This window comes from Cygnus atratus, chromosome 12 (assembly GCF_013377495.2).
Source record: "Cygnus atratus isolate AKBS03 ecotype Queensland, Australia chromosome 12, CAtr_DNAZoo_HiC_assembly, whole genome shotgun sequence".
NCBI lineage: Eukaryota > Metazoa > Chordata > Aves > Anseriformes > Anatidae > Cygnus > Cygnus atratus.
The window spans coordinates 14852981-14874600 of record NC_066373.1 but is presented as its reverse complement, the minus strand read 5'-3'; the positions used below and the strand labels follow the sequence as shown (position 1 = coordinate 14874600).

The 21620-nt window shown below is 40.7% G+C and overlaps 1 protein-coding gene across 1 annotated transcript in view; it reads left to right on the top strand.

Moving 5' to 3' along the window:
• The window catches only part of SLC6A2 (solute carrier family 6 member 2), a 66809-nt gene that overhangs the window by 21136 nt on the left and 24053 nt on the right, over nucleotides 1-21620 (top strand). The window contains exons 3-6 of the mRNA XM_035543435.1: nucleotides 1191-1322; nucleotides 5087-5324; nucleotides 17515-17653; nucleotides 18500-18634. Of these exons, the coding sequence (XP_035399328.1) occupies nucleotides 1191-1322; nucleotides 5087-5324; nucleotides 17515-17653; nucleotides 18500-18634 (644 nt within the window). The remainder of the gene's footprint in view (nucleotides 1-1190; nucleotides 1323-5086; nucleotides 5325-17514; nucleotides 17654-18499; nucleotides 18635-21620) is intronic.

Here is a 21620-nt window from a genome sequence, read left to right as displayed (position 1 = left end):
ACTTACTTTCCTTTTGCGAGGAAAGTTTTCAAATTACTAAACCACTACAGCACATTTTAAAGGTTTGCACAGGCTCCTACTACTTGCAGCTAGGAAAAAGGGAAAGACAGCTGCTGCTGTTTTCTTTTTTTGTTTTGTTTTGTTTGTTTGTTTCTTTTGCTGAACAATTTTAACTAGGATTTTCACCTATTTTCTTTTCAATAGGTAACTCCTAAGGAGACCAAGCAGTCATTTATGATAACTATTCTTTCAGCTCCTCGTTCACCACAACAATCCAGTCATTTTAAACAGACATTATACATGAACTTAACTCTTCAGAACCAAGTAAACTATGTAATAAAGCATAAAACTACAATTTTGAGGAACCTTAAAACAAAGGACTGACCGAGTAACCAGTTAATCAGCACAACACCAACTGTGATTGATAATTTCTATCATCATATACAGTCCTGCGTTTTGGAGGAGTCTTCTGTCTGTGACTTGGATTGTATAAAACAGTTAAGACATTTTCAGATAATTTCTACGTTAGGTGATCCTTCTGCATTTCGGTTGGCACGAGTGTTCACTAGGTTGGAGAACAGATGTGTTGTCTAATGTATTTCATAAAAAGAAGGGAATTTATTGTACCAACAACCCAAATATGCCATAGGAGCTCGAAGTCCATATGATGGACCAGCAGCAATTTATTTTTGAGCCAGAGGTTCCAGCAGACACCTTACACAGCATGATTTAAACTTAGTGGAACTTGCATGGCATTTTCTTCTCCGTTGCTTGCCTCCACATTCCATCCCTTTTCAACATACTGTGCTAAAAGAAACTTAACAGAATTTTTCCTTGTCCCTTTCCCTTGTAGCTCTGCAGGTGTGTTCTGCATCACTTCTTCAGTTAAGGACTCATTTTCAGAGGCAGTTTTTTTCTCTTTGTAGCCAAAATGAAGAGGGAAAATTAGGGGGAAATAGAAGGCACACTCTACAGCTTTGTTCAGGGACGCTACCTCTGAGACTTTAAAAAAGATACAGGAAAAGGTCAAGAGAACATGGGTTCTGCTTTCCTGATATTTCCCTTCTAGCTCCCAAAAGCAGTGGCTTTGTCTTTAGCCAGTTAGAAGCAAGCAATGGAAAAAACGTTACTTAGAGAAAGTAAAATATAACCAAAATACAGCCTACAATGTTTAATCACTCTGTTTCCAGGTGCTTTCCTTATTCCCTACATCCTCTTCCTAATCATTGCTGGGATGCCCCTCTTCTATATGGAATTAGCCCTGGGACAGTACAACCGAGAAGGAGCTGCCACTGTGTGGAAAATCTGCCCGGTGTTCAAAGGTAAGTGTCCCTCTGCTCAGGGGAAAGGCACCCAATATGTGTTCCTCTGCTCAGAGGAAAGGCAGAGCCAGGGTGCTGCACACCTGCACCAGCAACGGAAAGGTCTCTCTCATCTCGCCCCAGACAGCCTGATATTTGCTGACCTTTCCCCAACCCTTGGAGTCAGGAGCCTTTTTGTTATCACAGGTGGAGCAGAAAATGAAAAAAAGCCAGAGAAATCATTGTCAAGGTTATTGCAGAGGAGCACAGTGGAGAGCAGTGAGCTGGAGGAGCGGCTCAGCCCTGTTCCCCCCTTTCCCCTGCCTAATGGGGACAGGGGAAACTGGGTTTCCCTAGGGGGAGGGAAGGGCTGGTGATGTGAAGATTAGAAATATCAAATCCCACCCAGGTCAGTCCTGCCCTGTCTCCCTGCAACGCACAGCCACCGGCCCCGTTCAGCTCATTTTGTGGAGCTTTCTCTGCCAGAGTCTGAGTAGAGGCAGGCTGAAACACTGAAACGGAGCTGTGAAGGCTTTAGTTCAGCCACTAGACCTGTCCATCAGATGAGCTACCTGTGGCACTGGAGCTCGGCTTTCCTGGCTATGAAATGAGGGTAATGATTATGATAGCCTCTTTAAACTGGTTTTCAAATCCAGCAACGAAAAGCATTTATTAAAACCTGAGCATTATCGCTACCAAGTGTTTTCCTCTAGCATTAACTCCCCAGCATCACTGAAGCAAAGGCTGCACAGCACTGTCTTGTGCGCCGAGTTGCAATCATTGTGCAAGAAATAGCTGGGGTTAGGTGTCTGGGGGCACTGAGCTGGGGTAAAGGGATGTCCCTGGGTGAAAGAAACCATATATGCTTTCTCTACATGAAACATATCCTTTAAAGAGCCTCAAGAATTTTCTTAAGCATTGCTTACCAGCAAAACTCGTGAGCTACCCCTCTACCAGATCATATGTAAAATCTTAAGCAAAATCTTTGACACGGAGCTCTCCGAAATAGCTGAAATGAAACCACTCAAGCTTGCCTGATCCTAGAAGCTTAAAATTCAGATCATGTTCATCCCGTGACTGACAAAAGCTGAAGAGCTTAACAATGGCAATCCAAACTTGGCCAATCCAGTGCATGGATATAGGTTACACTGAGTAAATGTTACACTTCTTTCTCAAAATACAGCTTTTCTCTTCCAGGAGGCTAGCACTGCAGAATAGGAGAACTGCATTTTTTTTTTCATATCAGTCAAACCCAAAACAGTCAAATTAGAGATATAATAAAAGATAAATGATAAATAGGCGAGCTAAAAAAATACATGCCCCTAAATTTAAAAATGAATTCACCTAGGTTTAACTAACCCTTCTGTAATGCCTTCATGAGAGCCAAAGTTCATCCCAGCACCTAGGAACCTGCAGCCCCTTGCTCAAAGCTCCTGCTGGTGTCGGTTAATACTTTTGGATGGCAACAAGGATTTTGAAAACCTAACCACAAGAATTAGACCACAAGAATCTCAAAGTGTTTGAAAAAGAACAGCACTGTGCTCAGAAGCAGTCAGTCTGTTGACTTCAGGACTGAAAAGATGAAGAGAAAGGAAAATAAAGTGCATTACACGTGTAGCCTTATTGACATTCTGGCTATGTTTTTAAGAGAACATATTCAAGGTAGACTAAACATACCTCACTGAGAGCTTTCAATGGTCTTAAGAGGATATAGAATAGCATGAGGTATTTGATTCTTTAAAAGTTGTAAGTGCTGAATCCCATCTGCATCTCAGCACTAGTATAAACTCAGTACTTTAAAAGCTCTGATCAAATCTGATAAAGCACAAATATGTTCTACTGCTAAATTCATAATGCTTTTGATTTTTTTCTGGTTTAATTCAAAAAGCACACAGTCTAAGCAAATTTATAACAGCTTCTCTAAAAGAACAGCACTGTAGTACTAATTTTAACTATGAATATTATTGCTGTGAACTCTAAGAACTCGACTAATGCTCTCCTAATGCATGCAATTAAAAATATACCCTGTAACCTTTGCAGCAGTGTTTTCATCTCTGCATTTTTCCAAGGCTTATTTTAGAGTGTGGGTGGTGCAGCACTACTTTAAAACAAAAGTTCATTCCTGAATATTCTTATGATTTCAAAGGAGTGACATTTAAGATACAGTTGGTCCAGTATTTTTGAATCTTGGTATCAAATATCCATCGTCCTCCTAAACAGGAAGAATTTCAGCAATACTTTCTTGAACAGAGATCATCCAATTTCAGTGCAACATACGACATTCACACTTCATATTTTACCATTCATGTTAATATTTAAGAATTACCCTCCTGGGTGATTTTTTTTCCCTATTGTTATGTATCCCTAGAGTTTGAGTGTTACCGCACCGCCTTCATTTAACCACCAAACATTTCAAGATACAGTTTCATCTTTATTTACACCATCTTTTCCCACTATTAGCAAGCTGGTTTATGTATTAAAAAACTCCCAAAGAGTTGGTGTATAGAAGTCTCTGAACCCTTTCAGGGTCAGCATCTGTTTCTTACACAAATTGCAAACTGAGGACTAATACACAAAGTGTGTGCTATTTATTTGTTCTATCAGGGAACACAAGAGCCTAATAATACCCAACTGTTAGGCCCCCAATGCAGTATTTCTGCATATCTAAAATGGAGAAAAATAGAAATAAAGGTTTACACTTAGGTGCCGTGACACTGCAGTGGTGATAGCCATAAAGCAGATGTAGTCTCTACCTGTAACACCAAATACAAATAACTTTGGGACAAGATTCAGAGATCAATGCTGCTCATACATCAATAAAAGAATGCTATCAGCCAGGGTAAAACAAGCTTCCCCAAAAATTCTGGCAATAAACTTTTATTCTGCTTGAGCATTAGTACCAAAACTTCCTCCCAAACTATTTTAAAATGCACATTTTATGAGGAGAACGTGCACTCTCTGGGATTCTTTCACTTAAGAGACACTCCGAGCACACCTCACAGCATGCAAAAACACAAAGCAAATGTTCAAAGCCAACAGAGAATGCTTACAGTGGGATTCACCAAGTATGCCACCCAGCATTTAAGGTTTAGGGTTACATTTTGCAATGATTTCAATTCTGTAATCCTGGGGAGACAATGAATTGATCTGAAGGTCCATGCACAGTTTAGCCCCAAGCCTGATATTCACTAGGATTTACTGGCAAGCTCCAAACCCATTGGAGCCCCTCAGTGGAACAGCAGAGGCTGTTCTGGGCATGTTTTGAACGTAGTCACAAGCTGATGGACGCCAATCTGGACACTAACACTGGGAGCGAGACGGGAGAGGGATTGGTGTCTGTTCCAAACTAGCCTGGGGTTGGAGCATGAGACACAGGGAAACCTCTCATGCCTTGAGCTTTACTTTCCAAGGCAAGTTGCCAAGGACTCTGACATTATGAAGATGAAGCAAGTTTCACTCCTAACATGGGCTTGCAGTTCTGTGCATTGGAAGAAAAACAGCAACGGAGTTGTACAAGAGCATATTTTGACATTGAGCTGCTTAATTTCTTTCTCTGGAAAACACAAATGGATTTCCTAAAGGCTGCTCATTTTCCAGCCTCGTTCATGTAATTATTTGGTTTAAGGTCAATGACTCGTGTATGTAAATGACAAAAAAAAGTTTTATTTGTCTGAAGACTTGCAATGAATTTGCAACTATGTGTGTATGAGTACTACACTAGTTGTGTTTGCATGTACTGTTGCATGTAAAATGCAATGTATAATCTAGTTTTCCTTTGTCTTTAGGTGTAGGCTATGCAGTGATACTCATAGCTCTTTACGTGGGTTTCTACTACAACGTTATCATAGCTTGGTCTCTGTATTATCTATTTTCATCGTTCACATTTGAGCTCCCCTGGACAAACTGCGACAACAGTTGGAACAGCCCAAACTGTACAGATCCCAAACTCTTCAACGCATCAGTGCTTGGCAATGGCACCAAATACTCAAAGTACAAGCTCACTCCTGCTGCTGAATTTTATGAGTAAGTGTTGACTTGACTTTACTATTTATTTAAAATTCTGTGTCTCAGTGTGTTTCCTCTGGAAGGTAAAATAGGATAGCATCCAGCCTCTAAAACAAGCATCAGAACACTAAGGTTAAAATGCAGCTGTAATGTTCATTTGTATTCCTGTGTGATTAAGCCCCCTGCCTCTGCAAGCTTCAGTTTCCCTAGTACAAATGCAGTATTTGCCACTGAGCAATGTGGGGTTCTACAGGAGCTACAAATCTTTTCTGTCCTTTCACTTTTGCTGCCATCAACTTTGCCAGGGCAAAGAAACACAGCAATATTGTGAAGACCACTGAATGCCAAACTGAGCTGTCTCTCAGGCTTTAAAATAATGATTCATTCAACAGACTTTGCCTGGTTCTCCACTTGCAAAACACCTCAGAGCAGACCTGTTTGCTCAGCTGCCTCGGCAGTTCAATGAAGTGAGATGCAGCACTGAGCAGGCAGGAGAGCACCACAGTTATAAAAAGCCAGGCTTCTTCTAAATCCTGAGTGAAAGAGCATTCTGCAATATGGGCCAAGACAGGCAAAGACACGCTCAAATCAAACATTCGAAATCAAAAGCAAAAAGGTGTATGAATAAGTATAAAACAATAATATTCTGTGTATAAATAACTGCACTGTGGATCCCCAGAGAAAGGCAGCATTTGGTTAGGAGAAAGAAATAAGGGTGGGCATCAGGCTAACTGAATCAGCTGTTGAATAAATCCCAATAATCAATTAATATTTCAGTGTGGGGAACGGAAGGATATCAGGGCACACATCTGCTGAGCAATGAGTCCTGCCTTGCAGGAACAAAGGGACACCACTGTTACCGAAAACGTGTAATTCAGCAGGGATCTTAAGGTCTGTGTTCAGAACTGTGAAACACTTGTGGCTGCTTGCTCTTTTCTGGAGACAGCACAGTCCTCAGTAGTAGTACACAACCTGTTGGCCAGGCCTTGGGTAAACTAAATTATGTGCTTTGAAAACAGTTAATAAGGGGATTTGAGTTTAAAGGAACTCAACAGAATGGCAAATAATGACTGCTAAAAAATCTACTGCCCTTACAAAGACAATATATGTGTTCATAAATCAAATGTAAAGAGTGCATTCAGAGCAAAGGCTATATTGTGTATGGACAAAGAACATGACTTTAAAGTGAATTGCAAAAAATTCTTCAAAAAAGTAACTATTATTACAGAACTTTCATGTGAATAGCTTTTTTAAAAATGGTTTTCTTTACATTTTTCTTGTGCTTAAGCTTTTTTAAAGCAAAATGCAATCCTCATAGAATCGCTTGGCTTGTTTACGCTTTAAAGTGGTTCTCTCCATTTTCAGTTATCACATCATGCTTGGGGGACAATATTGTGTTTGTACTGGGTGGCGTGGTGGTGGAAACTATGCCCAGTATTTTAAGTTCCACAGATCTGGGGAACAGCCCAATCTGGGATTTTGCCTCCACATCAACACTTGAAATATCAGGGCTCTTTCCTTACCATGAAATAGATTCAAGGTGCAGTTTTTAAAAGGTAAAAATAAAAAAGGAGTCTGATGTCTCATTATGATTTGATCCCTGAATTTTGGGGCAGTTCTTAATTCCCTAGGCCCCATGCTCATGAGCAACTAGATTACATAGCAAAAATGAGAATAAAGACTCAAGTAATGCGATCTATGACATCTGCTTCCCCATCTGTAAAAACAGGGAATCACAAGGGGCATTATGCTCACTTTTCCAATATTTGGATTAGCTCATCAAGTCCAGCTGTAAAGCTCAGGTGTGGACCCAAACATGCAAAGTTTTAGTGTGTTCAGATTGACCCTGAGAAAGCCAGCCCAATTCAGAAAACAGTGTTTCATCTCTTATATCAAATAACTGCACTCACTCCCATCGTCTTTTTACAAAAGGGAGAGCAGAATCTTCCGATTGCAAAGCTTCATATCACACACAACAGGGTCAGAAAATAGGAGCGATGATGTAAATGTTAAATTTGCATCAGTATAGCATGTTTACAGAATGCTGTACCGTTTCTGGATGCAGTAGATAAATAATTGATCCTTCCTCAATAATATTGTGGATGAGTAAGAGTTTTGTTTTGTTTTTTTTAATAACAGCATCATGAAGACACTGGTTTCCAAATCATACAATCGTGTTTACTTCTTAATGTCCATCCTGCTATCCAGTCTTGTAGGATATAAGCAAGAGCAGAAACAATTACTTTGGGGGCAAAAGATTTAAGAAGGCAGATTTCAGAATTTGAGTTTTTAGTAGCTACATTGAGAAACAAGGAAACAGAGCAGCTACTTTTATACCAGAGGGAAATCATGACAAACTACGCCCCGTGAAACATCAGTGGGATACCTGTGGAAGCCTGGCCTCTGACCTCACATAACACAGCACGATAGCCAGAAATACTAAAACAGGGCTCAATACCAGCAATAGCACTGGTGCCCATAGTGAAAATAGCATAGAAAAGGAGTGATTTTGTCCATGGATGTGAAAATACTGGTCTGTTACTTTCCTCAGTATTACCCAGGTATATGGGAGACACTCCAATTGGGAGCATTTAGTGGTGTGTTTTCAACTGTAGCAACCAGCATAACAAGAGCACGCTGCTCTGTATTAGTGGGATGCACCACAGCCTGTGGGAATCTATATGGAAAATTTGTTAAGGATGCTAGATGCTCAGGCACTTAAACCTTCAGCCTCAAGACTTCATGGGAAGTGGTACAGCTTCAACCTGCTTCTTTAGGTTGTATGGTTACATCAAGAATATATGCAAGCTTATGTAAACAGGGAGATCTGAAACACTAGCCATCTATTTTGCAGTGGGAGGTCCTTCCAAAACAAGCCCCACGCAGACAGCTGGTGTGGTTTCACTTACAAGGAAACAGAGACTTGTTCTCTCTTTGGGACGTAAGTCCTTCACAACACAAAGCTGTTCTGACAGCAGAAACAGAGTAGATGACTTCCTAAAACCATGCAGCTGCCAGGGCTGTCTCTCCATCTCTACCTCCACTGGCACAGGAAAAAAACCGTAGGAAGAGGTGGGAGTGCTATGATGCAGCGTTTCATCCAGTGCTTCCAGAAAGGCACCTCTAAGTTCAACAGAAACACACTGATTCTCACGGCTTGTATTGAGGGAGAGAAGGGAAAACTTGCTACGGAGCGAGGCCAAACCTTTCAGCTGTCCAGTGTTTGGCAGGGAGGGAGAGCAAGGAGAAGCCTCTAAGCCTCAGACTTGGAAGAAACCACTTCAAATTGTAATTTCCGTGTCAAGGCGTGACAGAGGCACTCTGGCAAATGTGTCTGGATTTTGTTTTCAAGCCGTAAGAGTTGGGCAATAATTCGGGTTGAAGCGGTTCTACCCATATGCTTTCTAGAGAGCGTTTTGTCTCCCTGTCTGGTTTCAGTCACTCGGGCTTATTCCAGGCCAAGATGCCACTGACGTCAGTGGACAGTTGCTTAAAGCAGGAACACAGGATGCAATGGGACCTCTCCGATACCTCATTAGGGACCATTAAAATCAGTTACAAAGTATTTGCACACTGCAAACTTAGCGAAGCAAAAACTCCAAAATCTGATAAAACCTGGTGCCCTTCTGCTCGTAACACTCAGTCATAAGAGAGACCCAGTTAGGGTCTGAAATGCCAATTCCACGTTTCTTTGAGATGCACATTAATTACTTCCCCCTTTAGTGGTTTGGAACTAAACACACACAATGCTAAAGACATCCTATCCATTCAGTACATGTTGAAGTAATTCGTAAAAAAACATTTTTGGGAAGAACAAAAGTCCATCACTCAAAAAACCATTCCTCTATCTATTCCTTATCTCTCCTGTGTATTTTATCTGAATATTGGTATACTTTATATTTGTTCTCCATTCTTGTGCCAAGGAAGATTTTGTTACCATCTTGCTTTCATGTATGCTGACAATCAAACAACACCAGTCTGGAGGAACAAAAGCACTGTTCTGCTCATGAGGCACTGTGCCTGTTAAAAAACAATCATCTGTTGTAGGAATGAATCCGGACAGTTTCTTAAACAAAATATTAAAGTTATCACCAAATGCATTGAGCTACAGCTATTTTCCTCTGACAGGACATTTTCTCAGGGCTGTAATCCATTCCTCCTGCGTAAGAAATAAAACATTTTTATAGGGAAATTTTCCTGCCAGACTCAGTAAAGGAAATTAGCAGAATTTGCAAGTGTGCCCAGATGTGAGTAATTGCAAAAAGGCTATCTAAGAACAAGGAATGAAGACAACATTTAGTCACAGCAGTTGTATCATCTATAAACATTAATTTCTGGGGAGTGTGTGAACCAAGAATCCTGCAAAGATCCTCACTGTGTACAGCAAAGGTTACTTTTAGAGACCTCGAGGTTTGTGCTTTGGGGTACCAGTCTTCCCAGGGAACACCACCACCAGCCAGCCGTAGCTCAGTGCTCCAGTGGAAGACGCAGACATGTCCCTGTATTGACCGGGGAGCAACTGCTCCAAATGAGAGAAAACACCATTTCATGAGCAAACATAAACAACTCTGCTTAAAATAAGAACTGAATCAAAGAAGACCTAATGAGAGTGGGTAGCCCTGTATTCTACTAATGATGTCTGGTAAGGAAAGACAAGCTTGTGCTAAACCTGACTGGCAATTCTCAGTGACATACTGCTTCCCAGGACACCAAACCTCATCTGAATACATCTGTCAGCTCCTTTAAGAGGTTTCTTCAGGCAGCACCCACACCCTATACATGAGTCTGAGAGCTTTGGTAAGCAATGAGAAAGTAAGAACCTCTGCAGCCATCTAGGCTTACTCATCTTTTGAACCTTAATTGCAAGAAAAGAGTCGTCAGATGTTTCTGATCTCTGGGTAGCAGTCATTTGTTTACTTTCTCCGAGAACACGCAATCCAACGATAATTCTAGCCAAGCTCTGGGCATTCACCCTCAAAAATCCCCTGAACATAACTGAAGAGCTCTTCTGATTTCACCGGGCTTAGAATCAGTTACACGTGGGCAATTTATGAGCCCATCACTAAAATAGCAATGGACAAACTACTTTAGACATTAGTGTATTAATACTACGTTAATTGCACAGGTATACTTAGGAGGTGTTTGAGTGCCTCGTTTACATGTCCGTAGTCTGAGACTAACACATGTGCATCCCTGCACATCATATATTTGCTTTTTGACTGTAGACGTTTTTGGACTCAACTAAGTAACTCAGCAATCCTTCTCTTTTTGACTCAGTGTACAGAAATTTCTGGTGCAAGTATTTACGCACATGAAAAAAAGGCTATTCCAAAAATATTTACATGCGCAGCTTTGAAATTTGCTTTTCATGTACGCTCACATCTTCACATTTGTTGACCATTTACTTACACAAAGAGAAAAGAAATGAAATGTGAGTACAATGGAAGTCAATCCGCGTAAGTGTGTACACATGTTCTCAGGCTTTGGACAGCTTTATGGAAATGATTCCTAAACCACAACAAGCCTTTTTATAACAAGTCCGGAAGACTGGAGGAATAACAACTTTGCCAACTTACATTTCCAGAGAGTTTTCATGAGATATTGCAAACGTCAGGAGCAGCACTTTGTGCTGCATGCAACCGACTTGCTTTGTGCTAGCTTGTAGGAGGATTTCTAACAGCTTATCTTCACACAGAGAACCTGATACAGCTTGGTGGGGGTACCAGGCTCTGAGCAATGCTTACAGCAGATGAGGACACTGCTGCAGCACCTCTCCCCTAGATTACCTTGCATTTAACATCCTGGCAAGCAGAGGCAGAGCCTGTGGAATATTTCCATCCCCGTTTGTGTTGCTCAAGGCAAAGGCAGCAGAGGTCTCTCCTCTAGCGTTCTACATTTTGCTTTCTGTAGGGGAACGGAAATGCTAACTTGCCAATTAGGGACTCTGGCAGCTGGGTGAGCATGTGTGCTCTGCTTTGCCATGTAACCTCAAACAACAAACATTTTTTCAGGAGTTTTGTACTTACTGGAGCTAGTAAGGGGTAAAATTCAAGCCTTTCCATTCTCTCTGCAAATCTTAATATAATGGGTAGATTTTGGAAACCCCTTCTTCAGAGTGCTGTGCAGACTTGAATGTGCTGAGCTGTGGCACAAACAGCAGGGGAGGTCGCCATCATTAGGTTAATGGGAGATTTAGGCAGAGTAAAGGCTTCAATGAGTGGAGATAAACATTCTCAGGGAATTAAGAGTTTAGTCCTGCTGGCCATTTATAATTCCAGAAGTATCGTGATTCAAGAAAAAGCACCATTTCATTCAGTTCAAATCACAATGGGCCAACCAGGGTGCCACTGACAAATCATCTTTTTGTAAGTGATTCCCCAAGTCTAGCTTGAAGTCCACCATAGAGCTCGGTTCTCCAACACAAAAGGGAGCTGAAATATCTCGAGGCTAACCCTGCTGGGCTTTGCTGACTTCACGTGGAGCTGTTCAGCTCTCTCTGCACCGCACCACAGAAGTGCAGCCCGCAAACACCCGTGTTCAACCTGGATGAAGCCAGCTGAGGTCTGCAGGGGTTGTAGCACAAGCTCAGCCCCACACAGCTGCACATGTACACCTTGTGGATGCAAACTGCCACAGAAACTGTACAGCTGAACTTAAGCAGCGCTGTATTTGAAGTTATAACACTAAGAGCCTGGCAAACTTTGTGCAAAAAGAATCCCATCCAAGGCTGCTTCCGATAGCCTTCCATCGACAGAAGGAAAACCTGTATTTTATACTCTGAAGGAAACTGGCAGCAATGATGATTGAACCATGGTTGCACAAATACATAAAATGCAAGAGATGCTTGTAGGAGAGCCTTCTAAATGAGCCAATTACCATGCCTCAAATTGCTTTCTAAATTGAGTATGTATTTTAATTTCTGTAGATTGCACACCGTATACACCGTCAGTCCTTCTGGAATCTTCAGTCTACAATTTGCATTAAGTTTTAAATCATAAAAACTAGCCTACCTACTGGAATAGGGAACAGAGCTCACAAGATCAGGACTGTATCTATTTATAGCTCAGCCAATTTTCTGCTATTTATTCTATGCAAGCCATTTGGGTTTGATCCCTCAAAAGTGACTGTTAGCTTGTAGGACTTGGCCAACTCCCTACATTTTATTTTTGAAAGCCATAGCCCATTTATTTTGCATTCACAGGTTTTCATGTCCAAAATATTCTCATCTAAAATTGCGTGTTAGCAGTCATTTCTCAGAGACAACCCTGCACTCAGAAATGATGTCTACAAACACTGAAACCAAAAGATTTTGTTTCTAATGAAAGTTTTCTGTTGGAAGAATCTCAGTTTGTCAGACTGTAAAGTAAATCTGTAAGTTAACTTACTGATTTGCTGATAAATCGATGACGTTTTTCCAGCTAAAATCTGATACAACACATCTAGAACTTGTTTGGATGAATGACACTTCTATTGATCACATCCAATTTAGGCAAATAATTTTTACATTAAATTTAAAAAGAAAGAATGACCCTATAGAATTGTGCAATCATATTTGTATTGAAACCTAAAACTATATTTGATTTGGGATCAGAAAAACAAGGCTTACTCGAAGACCTTTAACTTGACCTGTTTGTATAAAACCTTTTAAATTTCCAAAACAGTCATGGAAGTCTCCCCAGGGATGAATTACATAAAAGGCTCCTTACAAAATCCTTAGAAAGAATCAATCTGACAAAGTAATGTAGGAAAATTCAACATCTAAAGCTCTTACCCTGTTTTCTGTCTATGGATTACATGTTTTGGAGTGAACAACATAGAGGAGTTTTCAGATCAAGACCCTTAGCATTTCTTTTTCCTTTGTGTGGTTCCTTGTCTATACTTAACATTCACCATTTCCATAAGGAATAAATTCTAAATTGCTCAGAGTGGAGACAAAACGAAGGATTGTTATAATCCTCATTCTATAGAAGGGAACACCAAGAAACGGGGAAGAAGTGGTTTGCTCCAAGTTAGACATTATTGTAGCTATGATTCCATCCGTTACTGAGTCCCTCTGAGCAGCTGCCCGCTGCCTCCTTGATGATTTGTCTTTTGTAGGGTTTATATGTGAATACCCAACAGCTGTTGGCTCTCTGGGATCTGACACCAGATTAAAGAGGAACCAAGCTCTACACAAAGACAAAACAGAAGACAGGGATCCAGCAAACAACCTGCCATTTGCTGATTTCAGCAGAGGTGAACTACTTCCCTTTGGCTGAACGTGGTGTGAAAGGAAAGCAAGAATTGGTGCCAGAGCTGTGAGCTGGCTTGGGGAGCCTTCCCAGCATGGAATGCTGGACAAGAGAGGACCAGAATAAATCTCCCAAAGAGAGAAGCCAGAATATAGCTTCAATCTGAAATGCCTTCACATTCACTCTCCTCTTGCAGATAGGCAGACAGACTCTTGGGACCTATATTTATAGTGATGTACAGTCTCAAAGTCATTGCAAATGTAATTTACACTGCCTTACACGGAAAGTGGTTTTAGCATAAATCAGGCTCCTTTGCACAAATGCCTGATTAAAAATTAAAAAAAAAAAAAAGTCCATTTCTTACTAGCTCCTCTTTTCTTTTGCTCAGCACTGTATGTCCCTGTTCTGTTTTCTATCAGCTCATCTGTTAGTGTCTATTCTCCATCCTTCCCCCTTGTAACATTTTCTTCTCCTTTTTGCATATATCTCACCTACTTTCATTCTTTTTCTCAACAAAGAAAATTTGCAGGCAAAATACTATTTCTAGGTACCTTACTGCCTCTGTTTTTGCTTTTTCTCTGATTCATAATTATTCTAAAGTCACAGATTCTGTGAATTATGAGTTTGTTAGCAGATGTGGACAAACTCTCTATGAAACAAGAATCTTTACAGCACTGGGCAATGGCACAATCCTGTAGTAAGACAAGCTCAGTTCAGGAATGGACACTGGCCACCTTGCATCATTCTGCTGTAATACCAAAAGGCTGAAATCTCGGGTGTTTTGAGCTCAGAGCTTCAGGAATGGAGGATCTTGCAGTATCCCTTACTGCCATTGTCCTCTTTGGGGCCAGTATAAGGGAAGTGCCTGAGTACAATCTGAAGGAGCCTGCCAGGGATCTATCACTCCACCTGCCCTAGCAGAGACAGGGCAAAAGCAGCTTCAGCTGCTCCTGAAATAAAGTACTACTTGATGTGAAACAAGAATAACTGTAGCATAATTGAGCTGCTGACTGGACTTTCTATAACATCACTGATATACAGTAACTGATGAACATGATGAATGCTGAGCTCTTTTTTTTTTTGAGAAGGGCAAATTGGAAAAAAGTCTGTTTTTCAAAGAACATTACAGAGCTATCCTTCAAGCCAAGAAGGTTTAGTCTAGTAGTTTGCTGCTTCTCTCCTCAATTTCTTCAGATGTCAGCACACCTTAACCCAAATCACAGTCTAGCACCAGACTTCTTTGCTTTATGGAGCAACTGGAACACAAATGTAGCCTCTAATGGGTAAGCACTCATGAACTACTTCCCAGCAATTCTCAAAAAAGGCAGCTTTCAGAGGTCACAAGAGGGGAAAAAAGAAAAAAAATGAAAAAGAAAAAAAAAAAAGGAAGAGGAAGCAAAACCTGCCAGTATTAGAGCTCAGAAACAGCAGTTGTTTATGAAGATTCCCTTGCTTAGCTGATCAGTTACACAGCTGTTTTGACTGGTTACAAAAGTATTTTTCTCTTCTTTTTTTATGATCCCTTACCCTGATTACGGGAGCAGACCCCTTGGTTTGGAGATTCTCCTGAAAATCCTGGGAATCCCACACTGGAAATGGCAGTTCTGGCAAGTGTTCCGAACAGCAAGACACATTGCTAGCTGCTTCTTGGAAAGCAAACAGAAGGAAGCAGGCTTCTTTACAAATCCAGAAAAATATTTGGGCAAGAAGAATAAAAAGCTAAATGGGCACAAAGTATGCAAGTTCTGATTCAGTTTTTCTGAGGGTACATCTACACGTTGTAAGCCAAAGGACTTTCCTTACAACGTCCAACTGTAATAGTGATAACGGTGTGGCTGTGGTAGCGGAGATTGCCAAATCCCTCCCAAGACCCTGGACAAATGATCTTATGTGAGGTCTGTGAAGCTTTTCCCAGCTACACATATCGTTGCCCAGCCTGGTTAAATGTAAAATGGAATCAGACATCTCTGCCCAGAACCCATTTACACCTCTGCATCCCCCATGAAAATACACCCTGCTAGCAGAACCACAGGTAGCTTCTGTTCACACTAAGGAAAAGCTGAGTGACATCCACCTACTTATTTACATGTAAAGATGGATGGATTTCTGGATGAGATATCAAGAAGCCTGGCTGTCTCACTGTTTTACTGTTTCCACGGGTAACAGTTGATGACAGCTACAGTGTTGTACGAGTTAAACTGCTCTCATACCTTCTAAACAGGAAGGTTCTTTGACTGGATGCCACAGACACATGGTCATTACCCTTTTAATGCCTCACGTGTTATTAGCCTTACAATGCAACAGAAACAGATCAGCTGCTTAATTTAGGAGGATGCTTTCTAAAAGCATCTTTTATTCAACTGGGGATAAATAATAGAAACAGCTCAAGAATACAGCATTTCTTATTAAATGTGAAAAACTACAGAAGCAGAACTGTTACAGTTCTTAGCTGATCGTTTCATCCTTAGGGATGAAACAGGAATCACATCCAACTACTTTATATTAACAGATAGATTGTACCCATAGGCCTTTATTTTCCTAGCATGTTTCTACAGTTTCAGTAGTACAGAGACATTTTTGCATTTTTCCCCACTTAAGTTGACACAGGTTTGCTCTATCTTAGAGCTTATTCAGCTGTGTCTGACTCATCTCTGGCTTGGTAAGACAAGTGCTTAAGTTAACTCTGAAATACATGGACATCTACTGGGGTGGGAACTCCACTGGTGGCTTTACTCTCTACATGTCTGCAGTCATGCAGGGCAAGTCACTCCGTACTTCAGTTTCTCCAAACTGTAGTTATCTTCATAAAATACACTGGAGTCCACTACTGAAAAGGGAGTCTTTGACTTGTGTCATCATGGTGCTAAGAGCTGCCAACAGAGTACAACTGTCTATTTTACCCAAGCAGTGCATGGTAAGTAAAGGTAATAGAGAAAGGAGAGGAGCCAAGGTCACAATGATTTGTTCTGAATGGGCACTGAAAGACTACGGAATTGCACCCGTGAGCCAACCTCCCCTAGATGCCTATCAGAACCAGGAGTTACCTCTGCAATTCTTCTCTAGTACAGGGCTCCAGCCACAATGCCATTCCTCTTTGCAAATACAGCTATAAGCAAAGCAAAATATTTCTGTTTAGATTTGAACAAGCAGCAAGAAACCCTTCAACAGCATAGAATGGAGTTAAAGGGAGATCTACTCTAACATCCCACTCACATCCCTCAGCCTGTTGCACTCAATGTGTTCTTGACATCTCTTTTAGATGTCACCAGCCCTCTGGAGAAATACTCCTTTCTACACTTCATTTCACATTTTATAGATCCCCAAAGAATTAGTGTGCCCTGGTAAGCAACAGAATTTCTTCTACTGTTGTTCCATTTCCTCAGCAAACAACACAGAGCACTATATCCATTTTAGATTTACCAACTGTTGCTTTTCCTATCTGACCACTTCTCCCACTTGCAGCCTTACAATAGCCTATACAAGAAGATATTGAAAGTAACTTCAGAACTGCCCAAGGTGCAGAAAGCCAGCTGGTGCTTATCTAGAATCACAGAATATTTAGGTTGAAAGGGATCTCTAAGAGATATCTAATACAACTCCTTACCCAAAGCAAGGTTAACTTCAAAACTGAGTTAGTCTGCTCAGGGCCTTTACTAGCCAATTTCCAAGGGTGGAGACTCTGCAGCCCCTCTGGGCATCTGTTTGGTGCTCAAGGAAAAAAATAAAAATAAAAAACAGACCAAAAAAGAGAATGACACTTCCAAAACGATGGTGCTAAGCGGACACTGATGTGCCAGTGAGAACATAAAGGCAGCACAACACCTGGCTTCATAAAAGAGATTTCTCTAACTGCTAGCACTGCTAGTAGGGCAGCTACTAGCGCAGTGCAACAGCTATTTGCGCTGCTCACAGGATGAGGGAGATAAAAGCTTTTTCCCCCAGTGACTTCGCTTTGTTTCTGTGTATCTGGTATGTAGGCGAGGAGTTCTGCACCTGCATGAAAGCCGTGGAATCCATGACCTTGGCTTGCCTCGCTGGCAACTTTCCCTCTGCCTCTTGGTGGTGGTAATCATTCTTTTCTTTAGTCTGTGGAAAGGCGTGAAGACTTCAGGAAAGGTAGAGATAATATTGTCCTTCTATCTCAACTACATTCTTTGTCTCCTTTAAGAAGTCTCCTTATTTTAGGGAGCAAGACACTAAATCACTGCATCTGAGGGATCCTCAGGAACTAAATCGTGTGAGAGGCCTTGGTATATGTACAGTGTGAATACACAGTCCAGATTCAGCCTTTATTTTATCTACAAATTCTGGTTGCATGACGTTTTGACTGGGAATTTTATTAGCACGTTATTCTCAATTCAGCATTGGTGGTCTCATCTAGAAAATACTTGGACAGACAAAGATGTTTTGCATCATCTCTAATGTGCCTCCTATTCTTAGCCAACGTAGCCGATGTGTTTTGTTATTCTTAGCCAATGGGATGTTTTGTTGGTTTAAGATGCTTTGTTATTACATAAAATGCCATGACCAGAAAAAAATATTACGTAAAGAAAGGAATTTGACATTACTCTTTGACATCCCTCAGAAACCGCCTCACCAGAAATTCTAGGGTTAGATACCTGAGAGCTCTGTGTACAGTTTCATGAAAGTACCACCTAACATCAGGCAATGACTGCATTATTCGGTAAACTAACAGATGCCTGAACAGCTAATGAGCAGTCTAACACACACTGGTAATATCTAAGCACTCCAAGTCTTCTGCTTGTCAAAACCATCTCCTGCTCTAAAAACAGATACGTAGACTCTTCATTATAGTTCCCAGCATTTCCCCCAAGGCATCCTAAAAAGAGCTACTGCATAGAACTGAATGGACAAAACCAAGGAAGTGCCTGCTGTATTTTTCACTCATTCCTAAATCATCTGTAACAGCTCATTAACCTCTGGGATCTCTGTTGTCTGCAGGTTGTGTGGATAACAGCCACTCTGCCTTATGTTGTATTATTTGTCTTGCTAATACATGGAATAACCCTGCCCGGTGCATACAACGGAATAAATGCATACCTCCACATAGATTTCAGAAGATTAAAAGAAGCCACAGTAAGTGTACTCTTCTGCTTTCATTCCATGTTATTGTTAAACCTGTTACCCCTGTTATTAAAACTGAAATTATTAGAGCTAAGTTCTGAAGACATATAGCCACACTGCACTAGCCCACTGTCTCTGATAGCCTAGATTTCCAACGCTCTCCATAACAGGAGTATCTCAGCCTGAACCCAGACTGTCCTGATCACTAAAAAACTGTATGAGGGCAATTTCAGGTGTGCCAGTCCCTTAAAAAGTCCATGCTTGACTGTGTACCCCGTAAGTTACAATATTGTTTGCACATGAAAATTGAGTCACACACAAATTCAGCTCTCCGAAGTCTCAGAATTACCTCAAAAAAATTTCCTTTTTAAATCACTAGGCTAAACATTTACTTGGTAAACAAAATTCCAGGCCTATGAACACGGTAGTAAACATACTAAGTCAGGACCATCTCTCTTAATCGTTATCCTTCATATGAATAACAATCTCAACACTATGGGGTTCTTCCCTTCCTATCAAAAGCAGTGTACGTTTCACTGTATCATGTAACATTGCAAGATATTCTCATGAAATCCATCCAAACCAACCCAATTTGTGGAGTACTCTGGAACTAATGATTGAGTTATTTCATCCTTTGTAAAGCAAGACCTACGAGTATAGGCATTATTCACAAAATCACCAGTATTTCAGACCTACAAAGAACAATGGTGTGGTAAGTAGAGATAGATCGTACCATGGTGCTATTCCAAAATCATCGCTGTCTTATAAACAACTCGTAATATCTTTGTGGATAGGTCTCCAGACCATTCAAATAGATGCAAAACTGAAAAGCAAGGACACAGTTCTATAAGTAGGACATGAACTCTTGAAAATTCGCAGCTTTCAGATATGCCTAGTTAGTCTGTACATCCTTGCACTATATGTTTCATATGCGCATTCTACCTGGATCTTTCTAATTGTTCAGCAAAACCCACTTCAAACACTGGGCTGCAATTCCCCTTTGCCATCAAAGCAGCAGCCACCTCAGTTGCTCACGTTTATGCATGTACATAAATAAATACAAAGACACAAGGATGAACAAAGGAGCTGCTTAATTTTTCTTAAAAAATGTTTTCTTAAAAAATGTTTTAAGTGCTGCTCAGAAAAAACATCACATGTTCTGGATGTCCATGGAGCAGCGCCAGCTTGCCTCAGCTCAGAGTCTAGGCCTTCATGCTCAGAGCTGCCTCTGGAACAATACTTCTGTGCACTGCTGTTTCTTGGCTTAACGTTTCTGCAGCTGCTACTTGGCTGACCCTGAAGCTATTTGTTGCTAAGACTACATTTTTCAGATTACTTTAATTTTTATTCTGTTTCTCTAGAATAATAAAAGTCAGAAGATCAATTATAAGAAGTTTCTCAAACTGCTTATCATGTCAGCCTTCCTCCTGCTCAGCACCTGGGCCACCTGCTGCTGCAATGGCTGCGTGTGTTTAATCTTTGTCTTCAGCCCCTACAGTTCCATGTCAGTGTCCCTGAATCTATTTCTTTCTCCCAAATGATTAATCTAACCAAAAAATGCCATAAGTCACAGTGATGACCTGCAGTGGGCTCTGCCAATGCTCTTGTAAAAGGCATTAGAGCATCCTGATCAATGTGAAAGGTCCCCCTCATTTTCTAAGGGCACGTACTGCACAGCACTGAGCAAGCCCTAAGGCACCTCAGTTTTCAGTGATACTGTTCCACAAAGGGTCCCTCTTCTAAAGAGGGGAGAAGGAAGGCACTGGCTCCTTCATATGCCTTAACAAGTCTCCTGAAGATTACATGACATCTAGAGGTGCACACGTTTTCCCTCCACGCAGCACAGAAATTCTTTAAATCTACGTATGTGAGAAGGAATACACACAAAAGTTATAATGGTATAAACAGACATTCAGAAAACTAGAAGGATTGGTGACAACCAACTGTAAAACGTTTGTTTCTTCATTTCTAATGCATATAAAAAACAGTATCTAACAGTACATTAGATTATGCATTAATCAGAAGATGTTCAGCAGAAGAGAACAAAGAACATGGACGTAAACTGCAGAAGAGCCAGCCCCACTGACCATTTCCCATCCTGTTTTGTTACATCAAAGGGAATGCTTTGCATTTAATCTTAGTTCTAATGGAATTTCTGGTTTCTGCTCTTTTTTTCTTTGTCTTCAACTTCCTAGGAGCTGATAAGGAAACAAATTATGAGCCAAGGCTCTTACTGAGCAGACAGTTTGGGATCTTAGACTTAACAGACAGTTTAACATACATGTAGCTCACTTGCCAGGCAGCAGGTGCTAAACTCATACTTGAATCAACAGAATTTAGGCAGATACTTAACAGTGCTTGAATAGTAAGAGAGGGGAAGTACGAGTACAACTCCGTTGGCAAGACACAGAAGAGGTAGAGAGCCACTAAAAACAAATGCCCTGTGATGGAAACACATGTTTATTTATAGTTCAGGCAATTTTTTTTTTAATCATGCACTTTGGCAACACAACATATGTGAAGTTTTGTGTTTTTGTTGTTGGTGGTGGTGGGTTTTGTTTGTTTTTTAAAGAAAAATTATAGGAGGTTTTACATTCCTCCTTCTGCACTCTTATCCATATAAACACACTTTAGAGAGTAAACCCCTATTTGATCTCCACTTTTGTGTGGAAACAAAGATGTAGCTGGCTATAAGAGGAATGAATAAGGAACGCATTTTACAGAATTGCACTACTATTTAGTAAAAAAATCCATGATCCTAAACTCTATTTGAACAGAAGCTTGAGAAAAACCACATCCACCTATCCACTGGTATACAGTAAATGCGCTACAACTTCTTGTTCAGTTCATCTTTCAAATCATTATCAACTCTCAATAGTTCTCTCCAAATCCAGAGTTCAATAAAGAGTTTAATCTTTAGAAAGCATGAGTTGAAAGCATCTACACTGAGGAAAAATAGATCGTCAGCATAAATGCCTTCATAAATCATGTTAAAATG